This window comes from Thermobia domestica, chromosome 5 (assembly GCF_964235325.1).
Source record: "Thermobia domestica chromosome 5, izTheDome1.hap1.1, whole genome shotgun sequence".
In the NCBI taxonomy this organism is placed as follows: domain Eukaryota; kingdom Metazoa; phylum Arthropoda; class Insecta; order Zygentoma; family Lepismatidae; genus Thermobia; species Thermobia domestica.
This window is the reverse complement of record NC_137458.1, coordinates 193,715,617-193,737,315: the sequence shown is the minus strand read 5'-3', so window position 1 is coordinate 193,737,315 and position 21,699 is coordinate 193,715,617. Positions and strand designations below refer to the sequence as shown.

The window sequence follows — 21,699 nt, the reverse complement described above, 5'->3', positions numbered from 1 at the left end:
TTTTCTGTACCTAGGTACAGGTACTGCCCAATAGTTTTTTTTTCTTCATTCATAAAATAATACGTGATGAATTACAGGTTGTGTACATCACAATAAAATAGAAGGTTTATTTAAGCGAACTTAAATTCGTTAATATTCTTTAACAACGCTAGAGCTGCTTGTTTTTAACCAGTAACCGTTTTCTCCAAATAACATTTAACTAGTTATACGCATTGTAACACCAAACTACTGTATAATAAAATTCGAGAATAAGTCATTATTTTAAATATTCTTTTCTATATAAATGAACTGACTCTTCAATGTGACCGAGGTGTTCATTTTTCCTCGACCTCACTCAACCTCACGCTCTGGCTAAGCGGTTAGCGTACGCGCCTTTGGCGCGGGAGACCCGGGTTCGATTCCCGGCGGGAGCTCATGTGGTTCGGATTCCACGTTAATCAGTAGGTTCACGTCTCATATAGCCTCGCTGCTGAAAAGGGACGTTAAACGCAAAATCAACTCAACTCAACCTCACGCTCACGGTAGGAATGGAATTCGACCTCACGTTCATTCAAACTCACCTGAACTCAAGATCACTCGACCTCACGCTCACAATAAGAAATGGAATTCGAACTCACTCGAACCTCACTCTCAAGCTGTGAAGTTGAAGTTGACATTTCATATGTGTAAAAGTTCTTGCAGTGTTTAGTATCTTCTATACCTTCTAAGTAAGGAGGTATCGGTACTTGAAGGTCCTTCTCCATAATTCAAGTTTACGTGGTTGCGATGGTATTAACAGTACACTTGGTAACATCGGAAATTTCAGTGTCGACGAAGATCGATTCTTTTCGATTTCGATACATACACCAGGAGGTGTGCAAATAAGGCTTCCCGTAATAAAGCATCCTTTGTGTAGAGAAATCAATTAACACGATTGTATATAATGACAAATAGTTTTTTTTAATAAGTACCATTTATTTTCAAAGAAAAAAATAATTTTAGAATTACTCGTAATTTAACGGCTAATAAAATAAGGCCAAAAATGGTATAAGTGTTTCATAAAATAAGCTATATTTAAGGCTATAAACATTTCGTAGATTTGTATGGCTAAATGCCTCTCCAAATAGGCTAGATTCAGCCAAAATAGGCTAAATTGGCATCACTGGAGCAATGTTTCTTTCGAAACAGCGAAAATCAATTAATGTGCCAGATTATTGGTTTAAGAAAAGGTGGCAGAAATCAGAGAGAGATAGCTAACATCTTGAACATATGCAGAAACGAAACAAGTTCCCCATCGTAAGTGTCGCGGGTGAAAACGTGCTCTTTGCAATTGTGTTATTCGCCGGTTGGTGAACCTTTCAAAAGTGAATAGAAGGGCTACAGAAGAGAAGTAGAAGATCGTTTGGGCGAACAATTCTCTATAGCAACAATAAAATGAATACTCATCGAAGTGGGCAGAAGGTCGCGCGTTGCTGCCCTGAATGCATGGCACCAAAAGTGCAAAAGGAAAACGGATCTCACATCATTTGGTATTGTATGGCAACCAAAGGGACCGACAAGATAGCCATGGTGGATGGTACTGTAAATATGGATAGATACTTGAATTTGATGGAGGAATATATGATTCTGTCAAAGACGAAATTACTAGGAAGAGAGAAGACTTGGTTGTACGAACAAGATAATTAACTTTGTCATGTCTCCAGAAACTCTAAGAAGTGGCTTAACGAGATGAAAATTCCTCTGCTGGAATGGCCAGCACAATCGCAAGATATGAAGCTAATTGAAGATGTATGTGACTTGAAGAACCGAGAGTTAGCAGAAGGAAGATTGGCACTGTGCTGGAGCTCCGTGGAGCGGTTGCTTAAATTTGGGAAAACATAAGGACCAAAAAAGACCTTTTGAGGAATTGAGTAATTTAAATGTCAAAACGTGTAAGAGCATTGTATATACAACGCAAAAGGTGGGCCAACAAAGAATTAATAAGGTACATGAACAAAAATTAATAGCTTTGACAGCTAAACAAATTATGAAAAACAAGGAAATATAGTGAAAACGTGCACTTTTACAGGTTTTGCAGAGGTATAAAATCCCTGTTTTAAGACATCACTTGAACATAAGATCTTCATGGAAGCCAAGTTTATTTTTGTTTTTATCATACTTTCTTAAGGAGAAATTGTATATTTTTGTTTAAAAGAAACATGTGTCTGTGTCGAAGATGACAAGAGTTTGTTAATTTTCGACAAATTGTCCAAAAGTGAAAATTCTCGTTTAAAGTCGGAAAACCCGCCAAAAACAATTCAAAATAGTGTTTTCTTATATAACTTCTTCTTTCAGAATATGTAATTATTTTCTCAACCAAACAACAAATATGACTGTAACAGTCGAAAAGCATGTTTTTATAAGGATGGTCTTATATTTTTGAGCGCTACAGTACTATCGATTGCACTATGTTTAATCTAGTGTTTTCTGGGGCGAGGGCTATCTTCACGTTAGCCACCTCAAACTTTTTTTGCTTGTAGCGTCCAAACTATTGAATCACTAATGTTGAGAGCTAGTGCTCTAAGAAGCACTAATGAAGCACTAACGATTGCATTTGAAAAGATCACTAATGTTTTAGAATTTGACTGGAATTTGACCCAATGAAGAATTCCCCATGTATTTCTTATGGGAATTTCGTGTAATACAATTAGGCATATCTATACTAATAGTGAAGCACTAGACGAAACTATTAGTGTTTTCTAGATGCACTAACGATAGACTATCGATTGCACTAGGTTTCATCAATAGTGCTTTCTTGGCGGGCTAAAGCTTTTTTGCTTTTAGCGTGCAAATTATCGCAGCACTAATGTTGGGAATTGGTGTTCTAAGAAGCAGTAATGATCGCACTAGAAGATATCATTAGTGCTCCTATAGGAAGGACAATTTGACGGAGGTTAAAATGCACCCATGAAAACATAAACTCGGGGAACAAAGACCCGGGTTCAATTCCCGGTGGGAGCTCATGTGGTTTGGATTCAACGTTAACCAGTATGTCCCGTCTCATATAGCCTCGCTGCTGAAAGGGGCGTGAAACTCAAGATCACCTCACCTCAAAGAAGCATAAAGCGATTTAATAGTAAATTTTTGTCGCTATACGTGAGCGTGAGAAGGGCACTGAGAACAAAATAAAATACTGTACCTAGTATATCCTAATTGAAATAATTCTTTGAAATGAAACAGAACTTTATTGAATGTTGCAATTTAAGACCTACACTTTATATATAGTTTTTTTAAAAGAAAAAAAGTTTTTTCTTAATATAAACACGTTAGTATGTTTAACACTGCGGAGCAATTTTAAAAAGAAGAAAACTTTCAAAAGTATGAAGCTTAGAAACTACTCATTTCGAAGATAAAGATAAGTTATATCAAAGTGTCTGTAGCAATAACATTTGTATTTAGAAAACTGAACAAATTCCACACGTAAAACTTACTCCTGAAAGTTAATAGCATAGACTGTGAAATTACATGCTTCCTTTTCCGTATATTTTAATGAAATTATAATGTCTGGAAAGAGAGAAACTTTTTGTAGTTGTTTCAGCACCATGAAGATGAAAGGACTGAATTTACTTCGTGCGCTGTTAGTAGTGCTTGTAATAGAAGGCCGTTTGATATTCACTGGCGCAAAACCTGCTTATCATTTTGTGACGAGAAGACTTAGTTCTACAATGGAGCCAGCACAACGGATAGTTTTTGATCCTGGTGCTACAGATTCACGGTATTTTCGGACTATTTCTTACCAACCGCCTCCTCCGGTTGTGTACTTATTTCTTCCGCAACGGGTAAGTCCATCAAAAGCTTCTCCTCCTACGAAAAAAATCGAGAAATTGCAAAGGAAAGAGAAAATAAATGAACTGGACATTCTTCAATCTCGCTTGGTGCTGTTTGATCAACCGAGTACTAGTAAAGTTTCTCCAAGAAATAGTGAAAAATCAGTCGCACTTCAGTTACGAAGCTATACAACTACATGTCCAAAATTGAGAGATACAGTGCAATTACATTGTGAGGCAATTACTAACTCTACAGATCCTTTGGTAAGTGAAAGTAGATTGTATTTATAATTTAAGTAAGATTTTTACTAATTAAATATCTTGTGTTTATTTTCAAAATTTTAATTTTGCATAACTTTTGGCTATTTACTTATTTTCAGTGGTGTATTGGAGAAAGGAAAATTATAATCACTTAATAAGGAAAGATGAATTAAATTTTTAGTAGTTCCACGTCCCATATAATTGTTCTCCGGAAGCTAAAGGAGACAAATAGTTATTATATGCAATCGTATTAAGATTAACGAAATTATAAGGAGAAAATTAGGGAAATACCACGCATAAGATTATATTTGCCGCAGACACAAATAGCCTAGAATTGATCCAGGGAAAACTGTCCTTCGTGCTGAGGGGCCGCGGTGGCTCAGTTCACCTCTGGTGCATGGGGTCCCGGGTTCAAACCCTGCTCCCGGCAAGTGAATTTTGTGGTGGACAAACACCGTGTGCGTGGGTTTTCTCGGGTTCTACCGTTTCCTCCCACTTTCTTCATTTCAATCATTTCTCATAATCACCGTCTCCTTTAGCCTAACCGGCATAACCGTGGGACGTAAAACTCACAGATTTCATTTCATTTTTCCTTTGTGCTGGCTCCAAGTAAAAGAATAAAATGACTGTAACATACATATGTGAATGTCATTTTAAAATGAAAATTGCAGCTGGGTAAGAGGAACCGATATAGTTTCAAGTGTGAACACTCTTATTCAAGTGAGCACAACGAGTTTCTGTCACTTGACTCGAATGATATTGTGTGTCTATCCGTTTGTTGTTACGATAACTCTCGTAAAATAAATTCGGTTGTGATGAAACTTGCATGTACACTCATGTCCAAAATGATTGTCGCATATCTATAACTGTCTTCTTGTAAGAATATAATTTGATAATGATTTTTCAGGGTACTTTTAATACTGATACTATGTGTATAATCGGGAAATGTATATTTGTGGTAAATTTCATAGGAAAATAATTATAAATACGAAAATTAGAATGAGTAAAAAAAATGTTGCTAAATTAACAAGAATTTTTTATTTTCGTTTTATTGTTCTTATTTACTGCTCTTTTGATATGAAATTTTCCACATACATGTCTTTGCCGATTATACACATACTAACATTATAAGAAATACCGGGCGAATTCGACATCAAATTATATTCCTACAGCAACATATTTATAGACATGCGACACTAATTTTGGACATGAGTGTACCTTTCTCAAACCTTCCGAAATAAACCTATTGCATGGAATCTCAACCCATAAATAATAAAGGATGAACCTCTTTGTAAGTATAATCATATGCACACAACAAAATTCTGCACCGTAAATTACGTAAATATTGCTTGATTTTAACGTAATTTCTTTAGGACATTCATCCTCACAGCTTGAGGTAAATATTCCAAGAATAAAAGCCTGCAATTATTCCCCTCCCCAGGGGTTATCAACCTAATTCCTATCACCATCCCCATTTTATTACATCCTCTTTCCAGCGATCTTATAATTTCTGGTTTGTAACAAGCTTTTGTGGGACTTGTAATATACCTATTGCGGATATCTCACGATATCCATCTATTTATATAATAGTAGAATCCATTTCTTGTATATAGTGGATACAGTACCCTCTTTAAAAGTAATGAATTAAAAGCAAACTTGGTCAGTTCATTCATATTACGAATATCGAATCCGATCCGTCATACTGAGGTTGTTTGAAAATTTTAAAACTTTTTAAGTCCTTTAATTTTGGGTCTTATAATAACTAGGAATGCAATGGATATACCCGATTGCAATGAAATGAGCTGAGCGAGCTTAAACTACGTAATCAGGAAGCGTTTTTCGGTGATTATTCCTCGATGGTACATCGGATGTTTGATTTCGACCTATGTTGTCACTCAGCACGACATACTCTATCAGCGTGCTAAGTTTGGTTGAGATCGGCCAAACGGTCTAGGAGGAAGCGTTTTTCGGTGATTATTCCTCGATGGTACATCGGATGTTTGATTTCGACCTATGTTGTCACTCAGCACGACATACTCTATCAGCGTGCTAAGTTTGGTTGAGATCAGCCAACGGTCTAGGAGGAGTTCGCGGACAACCAAACGGCTAACCCGAGTATAAGAGCTTCGCTTCGCTCAGCTCAAAAAAAATAAAGTGATTTCTAATTTTCGTTAAGTAAAACTTGGATAGTTGTTTAAAAAGTTATTGAGTATTTTAACTTTCGAGAGACCGCCACTTTGAGTTACCTCATATTGTTGTGTATGTGTTCAGTATCACTAAAATCTGTTAAAAGCAACTTGCTTACATTTAAAAATTACGGAACAATTAAAATCCCACACTAAAAATCTATCTTCCTTGTGGCCAGCTTGCTGGAAAAACAGCAAGTATGTATCTATTCTTACAGTACGTATAAAAATAAGATTATGCCTATCAGAACAAAATTCAAAATAATATTTGAAAATATTTTCCAGTAAGTCCTTTGCACCCAAGGTTAATAGGCTTTGCACCCTTCAAAAACAAATCGTGTAACTTGATGTTGTATCACTGCGCGCACGACTATTTGCTGATTGGTGAACAGGAAATTCTTTCGTCTGTTTCACGCAATATTTCTGCTGCAGCACGTGCAATGTATTTCTGTTACTGCTATGTGCATTACTCGTCCCACTCTAACACCATTGCCGTGATATAGGGCAACATACCCAATACTATATAATCCCCCCCTCCTTTAAGAGCAAGTGAACATTGTTATTTTTCTCCAAACTGTAATTATAGATGAAATTACAATGAGTTATGTCAAATTATCAACTGAACGTTAAAGAGATGGCGCTGGTATGTTACAGTAAGCATATTTATAATTATGGGAGATTATTTCTTTTTCATCTATTACCTAAATCATTACGCATATCCATGAAAAACAGATGGTACTTTTCCCCCTTAAGTTCAATTTATTGATGTGCTTTCTTACATTGTATAGCATGCGAATGTACTGTATATACAAATACTAACTTCAGTAGTACAAAGTAAGTAAATTCAGGGGTGGATAACTTAACGTAACTGTAACGTAACGAAAATAGCTCTCTGTAACAAAATTATTGGTTATTTCATTTCGGTGGGTACAAGACATAACACACATTTTCGTTATGAGGCAGTAACGTTATTCAAGCATGTAACGTTTTTGTACCGTAACTAATTGAAGGAACAAATCTGTTTCTGGTATGCTTTATCACTCTTCTGACCAGAAAATCCAGCTTTTGTACAATCCGCGGCAAAAAACCTGCAACATGAACATATAAGTTTATTGTGAAATGAAGAAGTCTTTTGCTCCAAAATAAATGTGCACGGGAGGAGGCCGAGGTTTATCCTGGCGTGATTCGTTCCACTTAGACGTTATGTTCTTTCCCTGTGCTGTAAGGCGTAGCTTCACAATAAACTTACATCCTCATGTTGCAGGTTTTTTGCCGCGGATTGTACCACCAGAATGAGATTCTTTTTTATGCGGGTATCTAATGGAACGAAAATGTGCGGAACAGAAGCTATTTCGTTACAAAGACTATTTGCCACATGAGTAACACAGTTGATCAGACAGGTTTGGTAAAGGTATTGTGTTCATCGGTTACAGATCTTATCAGATCTTTGGAGAGTTCCTTGGGCATGGTTTCAATTGTATTGTTCTTCAGAGGGTCACATTGAACTTCGTTCTTCAGGTGGTGAAGCAGAAAGAAATTTCACTTTCATATGTTGTTATTGCAAATCTAAAGCAGTAGGGAGAAAAAAGAACTTGATCGATTTCTGTGAATATCACAGGAAAAAGTCAGTCACAACACAGATGGAACCGTGGAAGGGGCAGCAGGGTCGGGGGGAAGCATAGAGTGAGCCAAAAGTAGCAAAGGGGAGGGAAAAATAGACAATGTCTTTCATTCTTCATCTTGCTTTGTTTTCATAGCGCTCTTCGCTGTCCATAACAAGAGTAGGATTATTTGATGTAAGACCTGTTCCATGAATGGGGGCGCAAGCCTGTGAAAATCATATTATTATTATTATTACTAAAACAAAACTTCACAGTTTTATACAGCCCACAAAATAGCTAGAAAATTGCGTGATGCATGATCACGGGCAGTGGCGTAGGGAAGGGGGGCCCGGAGGGGCCGGGCCCCCCCCAAAGAGGTCCGACAATGTACTTTGGTACTTTGATGTTTGTAATTTTTTATATATTTTTATGTTTATATATTTTTTGTTTGTAATTTTTCTATATGTACCTATAACAGCACTTGCCCCCCCCCAAAACACACATCCTGGCTACGCTACTGATCACGGGGTATTTCAGCGGAGTTTGCTGATTCTTAATCCAGGCAGATCCCCAATTGGTTCACTATATTGAGTAAAGATTATATATATATATATATATATATATATATATATATATATATATATATATATATATATATATATATATATATATATATATATATATATATATATTATTTCTAACGAGCGTAGGCTAGTGGTTAGCGTTCTTCCTTCGCAAAAGGGAGATCCTAGGTGCAAAGCTTGTGGCTTGCTATCCTGACTAGTTACACCAGTTTTTTCGCGGTTCCACAAGGTGAATGTCGGGATGTTATCTTTAAGCATAAATCCTGCCTGATTTTCTTCTTTACTTTTTCCACTATTGATGTTAAAATATTCTGTTGTAAATTGGCCTTAGAGGCTGTATTTGAAATATTGTTACATAAATAAATGAATGTTTAGAGCACACCAGGCACGCGTCCATTTTTTTTTTTTTTTTTTTTTATGGATTTAAAGATTTTTGGGGGGTCTTATACGTATATTGTAGTATTTAACCTGTGCTATTCAACATCTGAAAAGACTAAGTAATTGTCAATTAGTGCCTCCTATTTCTCAGAAAAAATGATAGTGCTAGAGATATAAAATACAATTTTTAGGCCATATCATTCATTTCGATATGAAACAAATATACTTGTGTTAAGAAAGTTCACAAACATTCGTCGACTTACGAAGTTTAGTGAGGGCGGGGAATCTGAATTCGGTAGACCCCACGTAGCTCCTGGTTTCAATTCTCAGTAGGAGCTAAAGTGTTACCCAGCATCTTGAGACAATGGGAAAACTTCCTAAGTTAAGACTACGGTAGACTAGCGGAATCTGGTTACGTGCTATGTGTCTTCCTTTCACTTGCAGCAATAATGCTATTGTTTAGGGTTAAAATTCATAAAGTATACTGCGGGGGAAGGGGGGGTAAATTCAATCCCATGTTGCAAGTTTACACATGTACATGGAAATCAAAATTTCAATTTAAACTATGTAAAATATTTTTATGACAAAAGTTGGTGTATACTATATTTACTTTATGACATCTTGTATATCCCTCAATTTTAGGTTAAAATCTGCCAAGAATAAAAGTTTAAGTTCACCTTTCTCCATATTTTTTAAAAAATATATATGTATGGTCAACGATAATTTTCGTTAGAAAGTATTCGATTTTGGGATAATTTGGCGTACTTTTATTTGAGGCTTCCCGATTTTTATTCCCTCTGCTCTGAGTTGAAAGCAATAAGAAATAAATTAGTGGGTTTACCCTCCTAGTCCCCGTGCATTTCTTTTAGAGTTCAATGGTAAATTTTCTATAATTCATTCGGTTTTGATACAATATAATGTTTTTCTTCACTCTTTCCATAATCCCCAGTGCTTGGAATTAAAATCACTCAAGAATGAGCGGTGAATTCAACCCTCTTCCCCCTGAACTTAAAAAATATTTTTCTCGATAATTTCCGTTACAACTACAGCGAGAAAAAATGAGTGATACGTAAAATTGTATGTTACATTTGTATTATCCTGTAGTTTTGGACTTAACGTACAGCAAACGTATAGCTGAAAACGCATGTTTTATAATACTTTCTGCATAAGTATTCCAATTCCATCTGTACGTACTTTCCGTGTGAAACAATATAGGCTATCAGGATCTCACATGCAATTGGATGTATATAACATATAGCTGACGAAGATAACATACATATATGTATATTATAAGGAAGACTATTAGATATCCCACATCGTGCAACGGCATGATGTAACATCTAAGGGCAGGGCCTATGTAGCATACGGATAACGTTTGTTCCCTACTGATTTCTGTAGTAAGCAAGTGGATTCCGTATATTTGTACAATATACCGCTGTCCGGAGAACGAATTTTTCTCAGTGTATGGGTAGTGGATCTGAAAAGGAAGGGGGGCCGCGGTGGCTGAGTGGTAGAGCGTTCACCTCTGGTGCTTGGGGTCCCGGGTTCGATTTCAGCCTCCGCCAAGTGAACCTTGTGGTGGACAAACACCGCGTGTGTGGGTTTCTCGGGATTCTCCCGTTTCCTCCCACTTTCTTCATTCCACCATTTCATTCATTACTCATCATCACCGTCTCCTTTAGCCTAACCGGCATAACCGTGGGACGTAAAACTCAAAGATTTCATTTCATTCTTTTTCTGAAAAGGAAGGGGGTTTGCATGACGTCATGCCATCCCCCGAGCCCATCTTTGCCCATTTTAATTTTTTTTAGGAAGTGGGGAATGTCATAGATATTTTTTTTGTGTGGGGTAAGGCGTTTAGTCGCCTTCCCCGGTTACAACTTTTCGATTTTAGTGTAATATGCCGTATATTTTCCTTAAGGCTTCCTAATTATTCACTCGAGCTCCTCCGTGGCTAAGCGGTTAGCATACGCGCCTTTGGCGTGGGTGACCCGGGTTCGATTCCCGGCAGGAGCTCATGTGGTTCGGATTCCACGTTAATCTGTAGGTCCACGTCTCATATAGCCTCGCTGCTGAAAGGGACGCTAAACTAAAAATCAACTCAACCTAATTATTCACTCTAAGAAGATATAATATTTGAAATAATTTGAATGCAATTTGTTTTAAAATCCTCATATATGCCTTCTCCATCTAAATGAGGCCCCCCATTTTACAGAGAAATCGGCGCCCTTGTATACATGCGCGGATCCGAGGGAAGGCTATAGGAGCTATAGTCCCCCCTTGACGATCAGGTATACACTGGTTAAAATGGGCTTCAATTCTGCTTTACACTGGATAAAGCTGCAAGCTATGGTTTATCCCCTCCCTTGTTCATATCCTGGAACCGCCTCTCTCTCTCTTTATATATATCTTTTTGGCATTATGTTTCTGTTTGGGGATTAAAAGAAAGCAGAGCTTTGTAAAAGCATGATTTTCTGAAGGTTGAAGGAAAAGAATTCACAAAGCAAAATAATATAACTTTTTTCAAGTAAGTAAGAAAACATAAGGCAAGGTGAGAGAAGGACACTTTTGTCCTGCATTCCACTTGCATCCCTGTTTAAAATATTTCGGCCAGTAGTTACTGAAAAAGAAGATACAACGTACAAGGGAAGTCGAGCCGACACTGTCGTCGACCGAGCCCAGAGATGGAAACCAAATTTGATTTAAATCTGACCAATAGTTACCGAGAAATAAAGTACCACATACAAACAGAGCCGAACCGAGCCTATCCTTTACCGAGTCGGCCACCAAGTATATAGATGTTTATACTTTGGACAATGGGCTATCTGCGCACCAAATTTCGATGATATTTGGCCAGTAGTTACGGAGAAATAAAATAGAACATACAAGGAAAGCCTAGCCGAGCCTGTCGCCGACCAAGCTCGGCCATCACATGTAGAGATCTTTATTCCTTAGATGATTGGGTACTTGTACATCTAATTTGGTTTAAATTTAGCTGGTAGTTACCGAGGAATAAAGTACTACATACACATATACTTAATTACATCTGCAGTAAAACTACAAGCCCCCTTATGCTTACTAAGGAAACTAAAAAGAAAAGTTCTAACATTACAAATGGAACATACTTCATGTAAGCAGAATCCACTTTCAACATTACAACACTAATGGGGAGAGATTGAGCCCCCCTGACTACGCCACTGCACTTTTGAGACACTTGAGAGCTATTCGATTGGAGCAAACTGCTTTCATCTATCTTTTACCGCTCTTGCTCTATGTAGACCAATATTTACTGAAACGAAAAATTATAGTTGAATGAACCACTTCCGGTTTTAGTAGAGAGTTAATAATATAGATTAAATATGTTCTTGCGAAACAGAAACCCGAATCTTAATACGTATTAAGTTTTTCGATCTATGATGATCAATGATCAAACCGGAAATGGTTTATTTAAACCACTTTCGGTTTGAGAAGACTATTTTAATAACAAACTCACTTCCTAATTCTTGACTCTTTGTATTTTTTTAAAAAATTGGTGATGATCCATGAAATACTTTATTTATTTATTTATTTATTTATTTACTTTTTGTCACACACGGACACACGCGAAATATATAATGGAGTTTTGACAAACGAAACTCTAGTTATTAAAAAAAAACACAACAAAAACTTGATTTTTCCCATCCCTGCACACAATTAATCCGTTCTAACCACAGAAACATCATACTATGTGTGTTTTTGTGATAAATATTATAAAATGAAAAGAAATCTATCCTTCCAGAAAACAAAAGAAATAGGCAAATATATAAGAAACATTTAAGACTTTTTTTGGTTGTACATTTGTGAGTGGAAGAGATTAAAGCTACTGCTTCGAAGGAGAATCCATCCGTTCAAGCAACAAAAAATGTAGAAAAGCAATTGGAAAGACATTCCATACTGAGGTTTCAAAGATCATTATCTTTGTTCTACGAAGTATTTTGTTGACACGTGAATCATACCAACATACGCCGAAAAAGCACATTCAGATAGTTGCGTCGTAAAGTTTTGGGAAATCAGTAGGAGGTGGGGGGTGGGAGTGGGAAGGGAGACTGCTCAAGGCATAAATGATTATGAAACTGGAGGGGTAGACACGGGTTTCACGTTTCAAATTGTCATAATACATCCCTCCTCAGCATTTGTTCTTCAAAGAATGTCATCCATGAGGTTTGCAAGTGATCTTTTGACTCTTTACCTGCAGTAACTCAATACGGAAGAATGCATTACAATTAATCCAAGTAATTAGGTGCAAAATTGTGACAGTTATCTGAATTGTATTACTCTTTGGCAACAGTGTTGGTAGTAACGTAACGCAAGTAACGCGTTACTTTTTAAGTAACGTTTCCTAGTAACACGTTACATTTTTCCCAAAGTAACTGTAACGGTAACGCGTTACAAATTTTTAAGTAACGTACCTAGTTTGCGTTACTTTTTTCGCGTTACATTTCGGATGAGTAACTACAATATATGTATTTTTTTTTCGGAAACAAATGTTTCTTTCCTGTAAGTGAATTTCTGAGAATGAAACAATCGAGCATGAAGTACGTATGTCAGTGACCAACAGTCACAGACACACAGAGAAACAGATAAGTTCGTAGTGCCATTTGGTGTTTTTTGAAGATGAGAACAGCCTTAGGGAAATCACGTGTACTGATTGCAAACACCTGGAAGATTTTGTTGTAGGTTTTGACAGCTCCAAATCAATACATTCAGTGAGTGAATTAGGAGTGCAATGATACCGGTAGTCTATTTTACTTTGATTGGTGTTTGTATAAAGATGGAGAACGAAAATATTTTACCGTTCGAACATTTGAAAGAATACTTTTTGCTTAAGAGCTGAGGATGATGGTGGACAGAATTTAAAAGTAAAGTGTCTGAAGTGCCCCGGTGGAAAATATTTATCAACTAGGGTGCCATAATTAACGATTTACAGTAAGGTGTTAATATGAATGAACTGTGTTCTGATGAGCAGGCCTACTTTATTACTAGAAAATAGTTTGCTGATGGTATATAATATTGGAGTCCTTTCAGATCAGTTTGCTTATCCTAGAGTCCCGTTGATTCTAGAGTAGTGTAATGTTTCTCTATATTCTTTATTTTTAATTTTACTTAACAGCATTGGTATTATTATATGGACGGACTCAGGGTAAAAGGTAACAAGTCATTTTTATTCATTTTTCAGGAGAGTCATCTTATTCCCTTTTACCCAGTGTGGATTCCATTGTAGCTTAATTATTCCCTTTTGCACGTCCCTTGTACCTGTTTTTGGTCACGTTTTTTACATAGGGCTTTTCATACAAAAAAAAGCGCCATTTAAAATATTACAACTCTGTGTTAAGAACCGAAAATTGAAAAAAAGTGACTTGTTGCCTTTTACCCTGAGTCCGTCCATATAATTAGTTTAACAGAATAATAATAAGCAACCATTTTTTCTAACGCATAGGGATGAGCACGAGTCAAGCTAAAATTCGACTCGACTCGAATTCAAGTCGAGTTTTGAGCAGGGTGGATTGATTTAAATTAGTCTGATTTAAATCACGATTTTAATCAAGATTTAAATCACTTGATTTTTTAAATAAAAATCGTTGATTTAAATCAAATTCCGAAATGAATTAATTTAAAGTGAAAGTAAGTAAAATCCCGTTTGTCTTCTGTTATTTCGATTATGGAAGATAATAATCATAATACAATGAGACTCAAATGTATGTAAGCACAGTATGAAAACGAGTACTATGTAGGGAACGATCAGGGAAAATCCCGTTTGAACGGGTTACGGGTGAACCCTGCTTTCTTCTCTTTGTAACACAGGGTTTTATAATTTCTATTCCAACGGGGAAATCACCATGGACATTTAAGATGAAAACTCTTTTGTGTGCACGTCTATTTGTTTGTTTCCAGATAATAGGGGCTTATTTAGAGGGGTCCGATCCCCTCTCCGAAACAAACAAAAAAAATGGATTTTAAAATTTTGGGCGAAATTTATGTACTAAATACATAGAAGTTCCTCGGGATCGTAATACGACAAATTTTGGATGCATTAAAATATCGAATAATACTTTTGATAAAGTGGATTCTTGACCCCATTGCAGAACATGCCGCGATCTGCGATGTGATCGCAGAAAATTTGCCGCGCCTATGCAGGAAAATTTGTCAGAGGAAATAAAATAGCCAACAGAAAAGTATAAAAATGTGCCTGCAATGTATAGATGTCTTAAATGTACGAACAACTCGCATTTGAACTGTTTTTCACGTCACATAAAGCATATTTTTAACAATCACAAGTGTTTCTTCTGCTGGAACTGATCATCTTGATTTTTTTTTTTTATTTTGGAATTCCTGCAGAAAATTTTTGACGTACAAACGCTCATCGCATAAAGACAAAGGAAATTCTGCCATCGGCTAATATATAGGATCAGAAAACGATATTCACGAAGAAATTAAATATCGACTAAAAGCAGGGAATTCGTGTTATTATTCAGTTCAAAATCTTTTATCGTCGCGAATTGTGTCGAGGAATTTGAAGCTTTAAAATATATAAAACGATAATTATGCCTGGTGTGCTGTATGGTTGTGAAACATGGTCACTTACGCTGAGGGAAGAACGCAGACTGAAAATATTTGAGAATAAAATCCTGAAACGAATATTCGGAACCAAAAGGAACGGAAATGAGGAATGGCGAAAACTTCATGATGAGAAACTGCATAATTTATACCGTTCACCAAACATTGTTAGGGTCATCAAATCTTGGAGGCTCAGGTGGGCAGGACATATAGCGAGAATGGAAGAAAGTAGGAACGCTTTCAAAGTTTTAATTGGAAGTCCAATCGGAAAACGACCATTAGGAAGACCTAGGCGCAGATGGAAGGACAATATTAAGATGGATTTCGCAGAAAGAAGAATACAAAATATAAACTGGATTCAGTTGACTAAGGATAGAAGTCAGGAGAGCTTTTGTGAACATGGCATTGCACCTCCGGGTTCCATAGGTCATAGAGTGAGTTAGTTAATTTTAGGCGAAGTTTATGTACTTTATATGTATTTCGTGCCGCTAGCTAGTTGCAATTGTTTAAAAATATGCCCCTGCCAAATATCAGTAACTTTCGTGAAAAGAAAAGTGTCATGTTGATATACATTGCTGTACTTTTTCCTTGATGCTTAAGAAACATTATTTGGGATTGAAATAGGTTAACGACTGGGAATTAATTCAAAATTAAAACCCAATACTTTCACTTAAATGGCATAATTAACATTTAATACTAATTTCTAATGTTTTTTCTTCAGTTCGCGACTTGTATTATACGAAGAAAAAGATTTGATTTAAATCAAAAAATCAATTTAAATCAAAAAAATCAACAAAAATGATTTTTTTTTTGAAAAAAATCATGATTTTTTTCCACCCTGGTTTTGAGTCAAGTCATGGGTAGTATCCTCGAGTCGAGATCCGAGCCGATTCAGTTTTTCGCGTCGAGTTTCGAGTCCAGTCGAGTTTATGAATGGCTCGTTCGTTTTAAGTCGTCTTGAAATCATGGCCTGATTACACTGGAAAACGAAAACCATGAGAAATGTAAGCTAAACAGAAATATGGAATACTTTTAGTGTTGCTCACGAGAAGGGACACGGCTCGCATCTCGTCTCGGCTCGATAGCGAGACCACAAGAGATTTTTATAACAAGCTCAGCTCGGCTCGGCTCAACTGAGAAGATGGTTCGAGCCGGCTCACTTGGGGTGAGCCATCGGCTCGAGCTGGCTTGGTAGGAATGAGCCATTTACTCGGTTCGGCTCAACTGAACCGAGGGTTCTAGCCCAGTCAGTTTGGTGAGCTGTTGGCTCGGCTCACTTCTCGGTTCGGGTCGATAGTGGATGAACTGTGAGCCGAGCTGCTCCAGTCGTTGACAATTCTAAACCCGGGCCGAGCAGTTTTGAAGATATTTGGCCAGTGCCCTCTAAATTTTAACAGTGTTTGGCTCGAGCCCGAATACTCAACCTAGACCCTCAACCCAAATTCAGAAGCTCGTGAACAATGTCCTTGACTCCTAGACTTCACGACTACCGAAATTGGCAATCAACTAGTTTTTTAGTATTCAAATACAAACCGCCTAGTTTTTCATATACAGTGTTGTTAAAATAATAATAATAATAATAATAATAATAATAATAATAATAATAATAATAATAATAATAATAATAATAATAATAATAATAATAATAATAATAATAATATAAGTTGTAGTAGTAGTAGTGTCATTAATAATAATTACACTGTCTATGTAATATACTTGAAGAATGTACTCGAAACTACCACCGGATTTGGCCCGAGTCGACTCGAAACTCGACCCCAATTCGAGGCGGGTTGGAGGAAATTTTTCGAGTCGAGTTCTCGGGTCGAGCTCAAAGATGTCTGTTTGTAGTCGAATTGAGTGTCAAAGAAAATTCGCTCGAACTCAATCGTGTCCATCCCTACGAGTAACGCAGTATGGCATTTTATCAATGTTACATTATATGAAAATGTTCATATATCAAGTTAAAATTTGTCCTTGCATTTACATAAAGCGATTCAGAACGTGCAATAATAATAATAATAATAATAATAATAATAATAATAATAATAATAATAATAATAATAATAATAATAATAATAATAGCGGTAGTAATAGTAGTACGGAAAATTGAAGTAATATTTTTCCACATTTTTAAAGTTTCGGACCTAAAAGTAACGCGTGCAAGTAACGCGTTACATTTTAAGGGAATGTAAAGTAACTTGTAACGCGTTACATTTTTACAAGTAACTTACCCAACACTGTTTGGCAACAAAATTACCATCTTTGTACAAAATTACAAGTTCCTAAATGCAGTATTTCCTAAGATATTTATGAATTAAATTTTACACGTTATGAAGATCCTGAAGCCTCTGATGATGGGAAGACATCCCCTTAAGCTGTAGGTCATGTCTGACAGTGGCGTAGCCAGGGAGGATTACCCGGCTCAAGCCCCCACCCATTAGTGTTGCGATGTTGAAAGTGGATTCCGCTTACATATAGTATGTTCTATTTGTGATCCTGATATTAGAACTTTTCTTTTTAGTTCCCGGCGTAAGCCGACCGGATGTTGTACCATTAAATGTCAAGCACTTCATATTGAACCAAATAGAAAGTTGTGCAGGGTCTCGTGTGTATATGCAATCTTTTATGTGTTATCGTTGATGAAATATTCTCTGAACTTATATACATGCAGACACACAGATGTCAATACGGAAATGGTACGTCTTCACCCAACTCTGGCCGTATCTGGATCTACATTAGGCATTTTGACAGTAATACAAAACTTCCTTATTATAGTATAACATGGAAGTAATAACAATCACTCATGGAAATGTAATAAGATTATGACACCTATGTTATAAGGAGTTTTCCAGTTAGAAATTGTTTTGATTTGTCAACATCAAAAACGTAAGCGTAACATATTAATCTGCAATGTCTATTCGCAAAGTGCCTGGAGGGAATGAACATGTAATACCTTCCAAATGGTGCAAGCTACGGTAAAATACATTACACCAGTGAATGTAAACGTAACACCGGCACGTGTCCGATGTAACACTTGCACCTATTTCCATTTGAAAAAAACGAAAATAAAATATAATATGGCGGATCTAAGATGGCGGCCGGAGTGGGTAACATGTTTCAGAAGCAGTACTTGATCCAATTTGTTTTGCATATGCCCATATTCATGTCCAGTGAGTAATATCTAAAGAAACTAAAAGAAATTTTGTGTCCGAGCGTTATGGTAGTGTATGATAGAATTCCGGATATATGAAGGCCCATAAATATGCCAATTACCGGCATGGGCAGCTAAATTTAGTACAATACATGTTAGACAGCAGAGAACTTTGTATTTAAATCAATTTTACACGAATCTCGACAGGACACTTCGCGAATGTACACCTTGTCTCAAAAAGGTTGAGCGCATTCTTTATTGGTGTTTTGAGGCAAAAATTTTCAAAGTCCAGCTTCGGGTATCTTCGGGAAAAAGTAAGCCAGGTTCGAACCTCCAAGCCAGCCTTTGCAAAAGGGTAAAAGTTTGCAGATGTGTTTTTCTTCTTTTAAATATAATAAGACTTGTTACCAAGTGTTTAAAAAAGCAACATTGATTGAAATACTAAATGATACAATATTTCGAAACGTTTTTATTAATGTGAGCACATGCTTGTTTGTCATTTAGCTCTCTATACGTAATGGAACATTTAAATACGTTAAAGAATCTTTCCATATGTAAAAGAATGCTCAAAATTAAGAAAAAGAACATAATTATCGCCTGAGTACTAAAATAAAACTCAAAGTAGAACAGAAACTGCGTTTGTAATGGATATGAATGTCATAATTATCATGAGATCCGTTATACATCGCTAGAAGCTTAGTTCTAGAAGTCCTTGTGTTAGCTCATTGGTAAGCTGTCGGCTTTCAAATCATACGGTTGAGAGTTCGATTCTCGTCTGGGCCAATACTTTTTTTAAAATTATATTTTCCGCAATGCATGAAAAATTATATAAAATAATTACATTAAAATACACAAGTTGTTTATATATAACATAATAATTGCAGAACATAGTAAGTATTATGTTTAAAATATAACATCTGAGATAATTTTCACAGTAGGTCGGTATTATATATGATAATGTTAAATACAAGTTAGGAAAATCGTTTAATAGCAATAAATAAGTTATGTAGTGTATTTATTTGCAGCTATTTGTCATACAGATTTAACTTCTCAATATTCTCATTACAGTATGTTATTTATATTCGTGAAATACAGTATATTCCTACGGATATAGAAAGTGTATAAACAGAGTATCCAAAGTCGTATCCTGCTTCAAGACACAACTTTTCCCGATCCCCTTAACGTCACGGGAAGAAACACAAATTCTCTTTAGAACGGAATGTCGTTACTTAGAGTCTCATTCGAATACGTTGAATATGCTTTTGTGTATTCATCTCTCTCTCTCTCTCTCTCTCTCTCTCTCTCTCTCTCTTTCGCTTTGTTTATGTGTGTGTGTGTGTTGCGGAATATCCCAAGTTGAATACAACATTTGCAAAGTATATGAGCATCATTGTCATCGAATACCAGAAATTGAAAGTCGTGTTTCTTCAGGTTGGGTTTGCGTGTTCATGTTAGTTCACTGGTAGAGTACGGACTTGCCACTGAAGAGGTATTGAGTTCAAAGCCTACAGCTAATTATCATTCTTTTGTTAGTAGGATTGCACAGAAATCGGATACAAGGAGTGGTTTACTTCTAGAAATATTTTCAGAAGCGTTTAGGTAGCCCTGAAAAGGGCTTTTTTCGCGAGTTAAGGGGGGGGGGGCATTAATATTGTGTCCAAGACCCTTCTGAATTTATTACACGCCCCATTCTTCTGGGCATGGAATCTATTACATGGGTGACAAATCTATCTCCTTCCTCTACCTCCAGCCATGCTTCGGAAACAAGATGCCACAGGTCATCCTGAGTTCTTGGTGGATCTGCCTCAGGCCAACTTTCCCTTAGAGTACGCTTCACTTCTGCCCACATATTTTCCATGAGATTGAGGTCTGCTCCACGAGGCGGCCAGTCGATTAAATCAATCTCAGGGTGCCCTGCGAACCATTCATGAACCACATGGGAAGTATGTATTGGCGACTGGTATTGCTGGAACTGAATTACACCATCAGGCTGAAATACTCGTACAGATGGCACCATGATATTACTGATAATGTCTAAGTACTGAGCATTGTCCAGATGTCCTTCAATTCTATGAAGCTGTCCTGCTCCGCGACTGGAAATCCAACCCCAACATAAAATAGATACATGGCCACTGCGATTGCAAGCAGCCACATATCCATGGTCATATCGGGTGCCTCTCGGACGATACACAAAACGGCGTCCCTCCTTTGATGTTGTGAATATGGATTCATCTGAGAAAACTACGTTTTCCCAATTGAGACCCACATTCGCCTGTGCAAACGCGAGACGGTAAATTTTGTGGTCGTCCGAGAGTTTTTCCTTCACGGCAGCAACACGGCCACGTAACCCAGCATGACGAAGCCTTCGCAGAGCTGTATGCTTACTACCAGGAAAGAGAGAAGCTTCCCTTAGCTGTCCAGACGTCCTTAGTGGGTCTAACCGGGCTTCGTTTACTAATCTCGCATCTTGGGCTTCGGTTGACACATGCGGACGACCAGGAGATCGTAAATTACCAGTCTGACCTGTAACACCATATTTCCGAATCCATCGCCTTCCTGTAGATGCCGGGACACCTACTCGCCTGCTAGCTGCAGTTGCAGAATAACCTTCCAACTCCCATAAAGTAATTACTGCTGTACGTCTATCCATAGTTACTAATGTTCTGAGCTGTGAGAAGGAAGCATAAGGTAAAAGCCAGTACCTGGCGTGTGATTGGTTACTTGCACGACACGCCTATTGTGGGGAACAGCGTTGCCAGATCTAGCATAATGATGCTAGATCTAGCATAATTTGCATGTCTCTAGCATCTAGCATCTTGCTTTTAGCATCCTGCCCAAATCTAGCACAATTTCAGCAAGTTATCAAAAAGCCGTAAAACCTGGAGATGAGAAAGAAGTTGGTCGTGGGAAGAAAAAGAACGGCAGAAATGTATCCTCTTCCATTGATTCATACACTCGGTAAACCATACAGGCAGTCTTATTTTCCGAAGTAAGTTCGGAACGGCTTTGGGCTTTTTTTTTGTGGCTCCACCCAGGGTTTTCTAATCCTTTAACTCCGAGGCATGGGCGGAGCTATGGGGGCCATTCTCCCCCCAACTTTTTGGCAACTTCACCATCTTTATTTCTGACTTCATGATCATATTTATTCCTGAAATGACA

At 37.1% G+C, this 21,699-nt stretch overlaps 2 protein-coding genes across 2 annotated transcripts in view; one reads left to right on the top strand and one right to left on the bottom strand.

Annotated features, from left to right (window-relative positions):
* LOC145684752 (uncharacterized) overlaps positions 1–21,699 on the bottom strand; it is a 272,066-nt gene that overhangs the window by 200,673 nt on the left and 49,694 nt on the right. The gene's annotated exons all lie outside the window — the stretch shown is intronic.
* The window catches only part of LOC145684750 (uncharacterized), a 106,872-nt gene continuing 88,740 nt past the window's right edge, over positions 3,568–21,699 (top strand). The window contains exon 1 of the mRNA XM_081757123.1: positions 3,568–4,049. Within this exon, the coding sequence (XP_081613249.1) occupies positions 3,684–4,049 (366 nt within the window). The 5' untranslated portion in view covers positions 3,568–3,683. The remainder of the gene's footprint in view (positions 4,050–21,699) is intronic.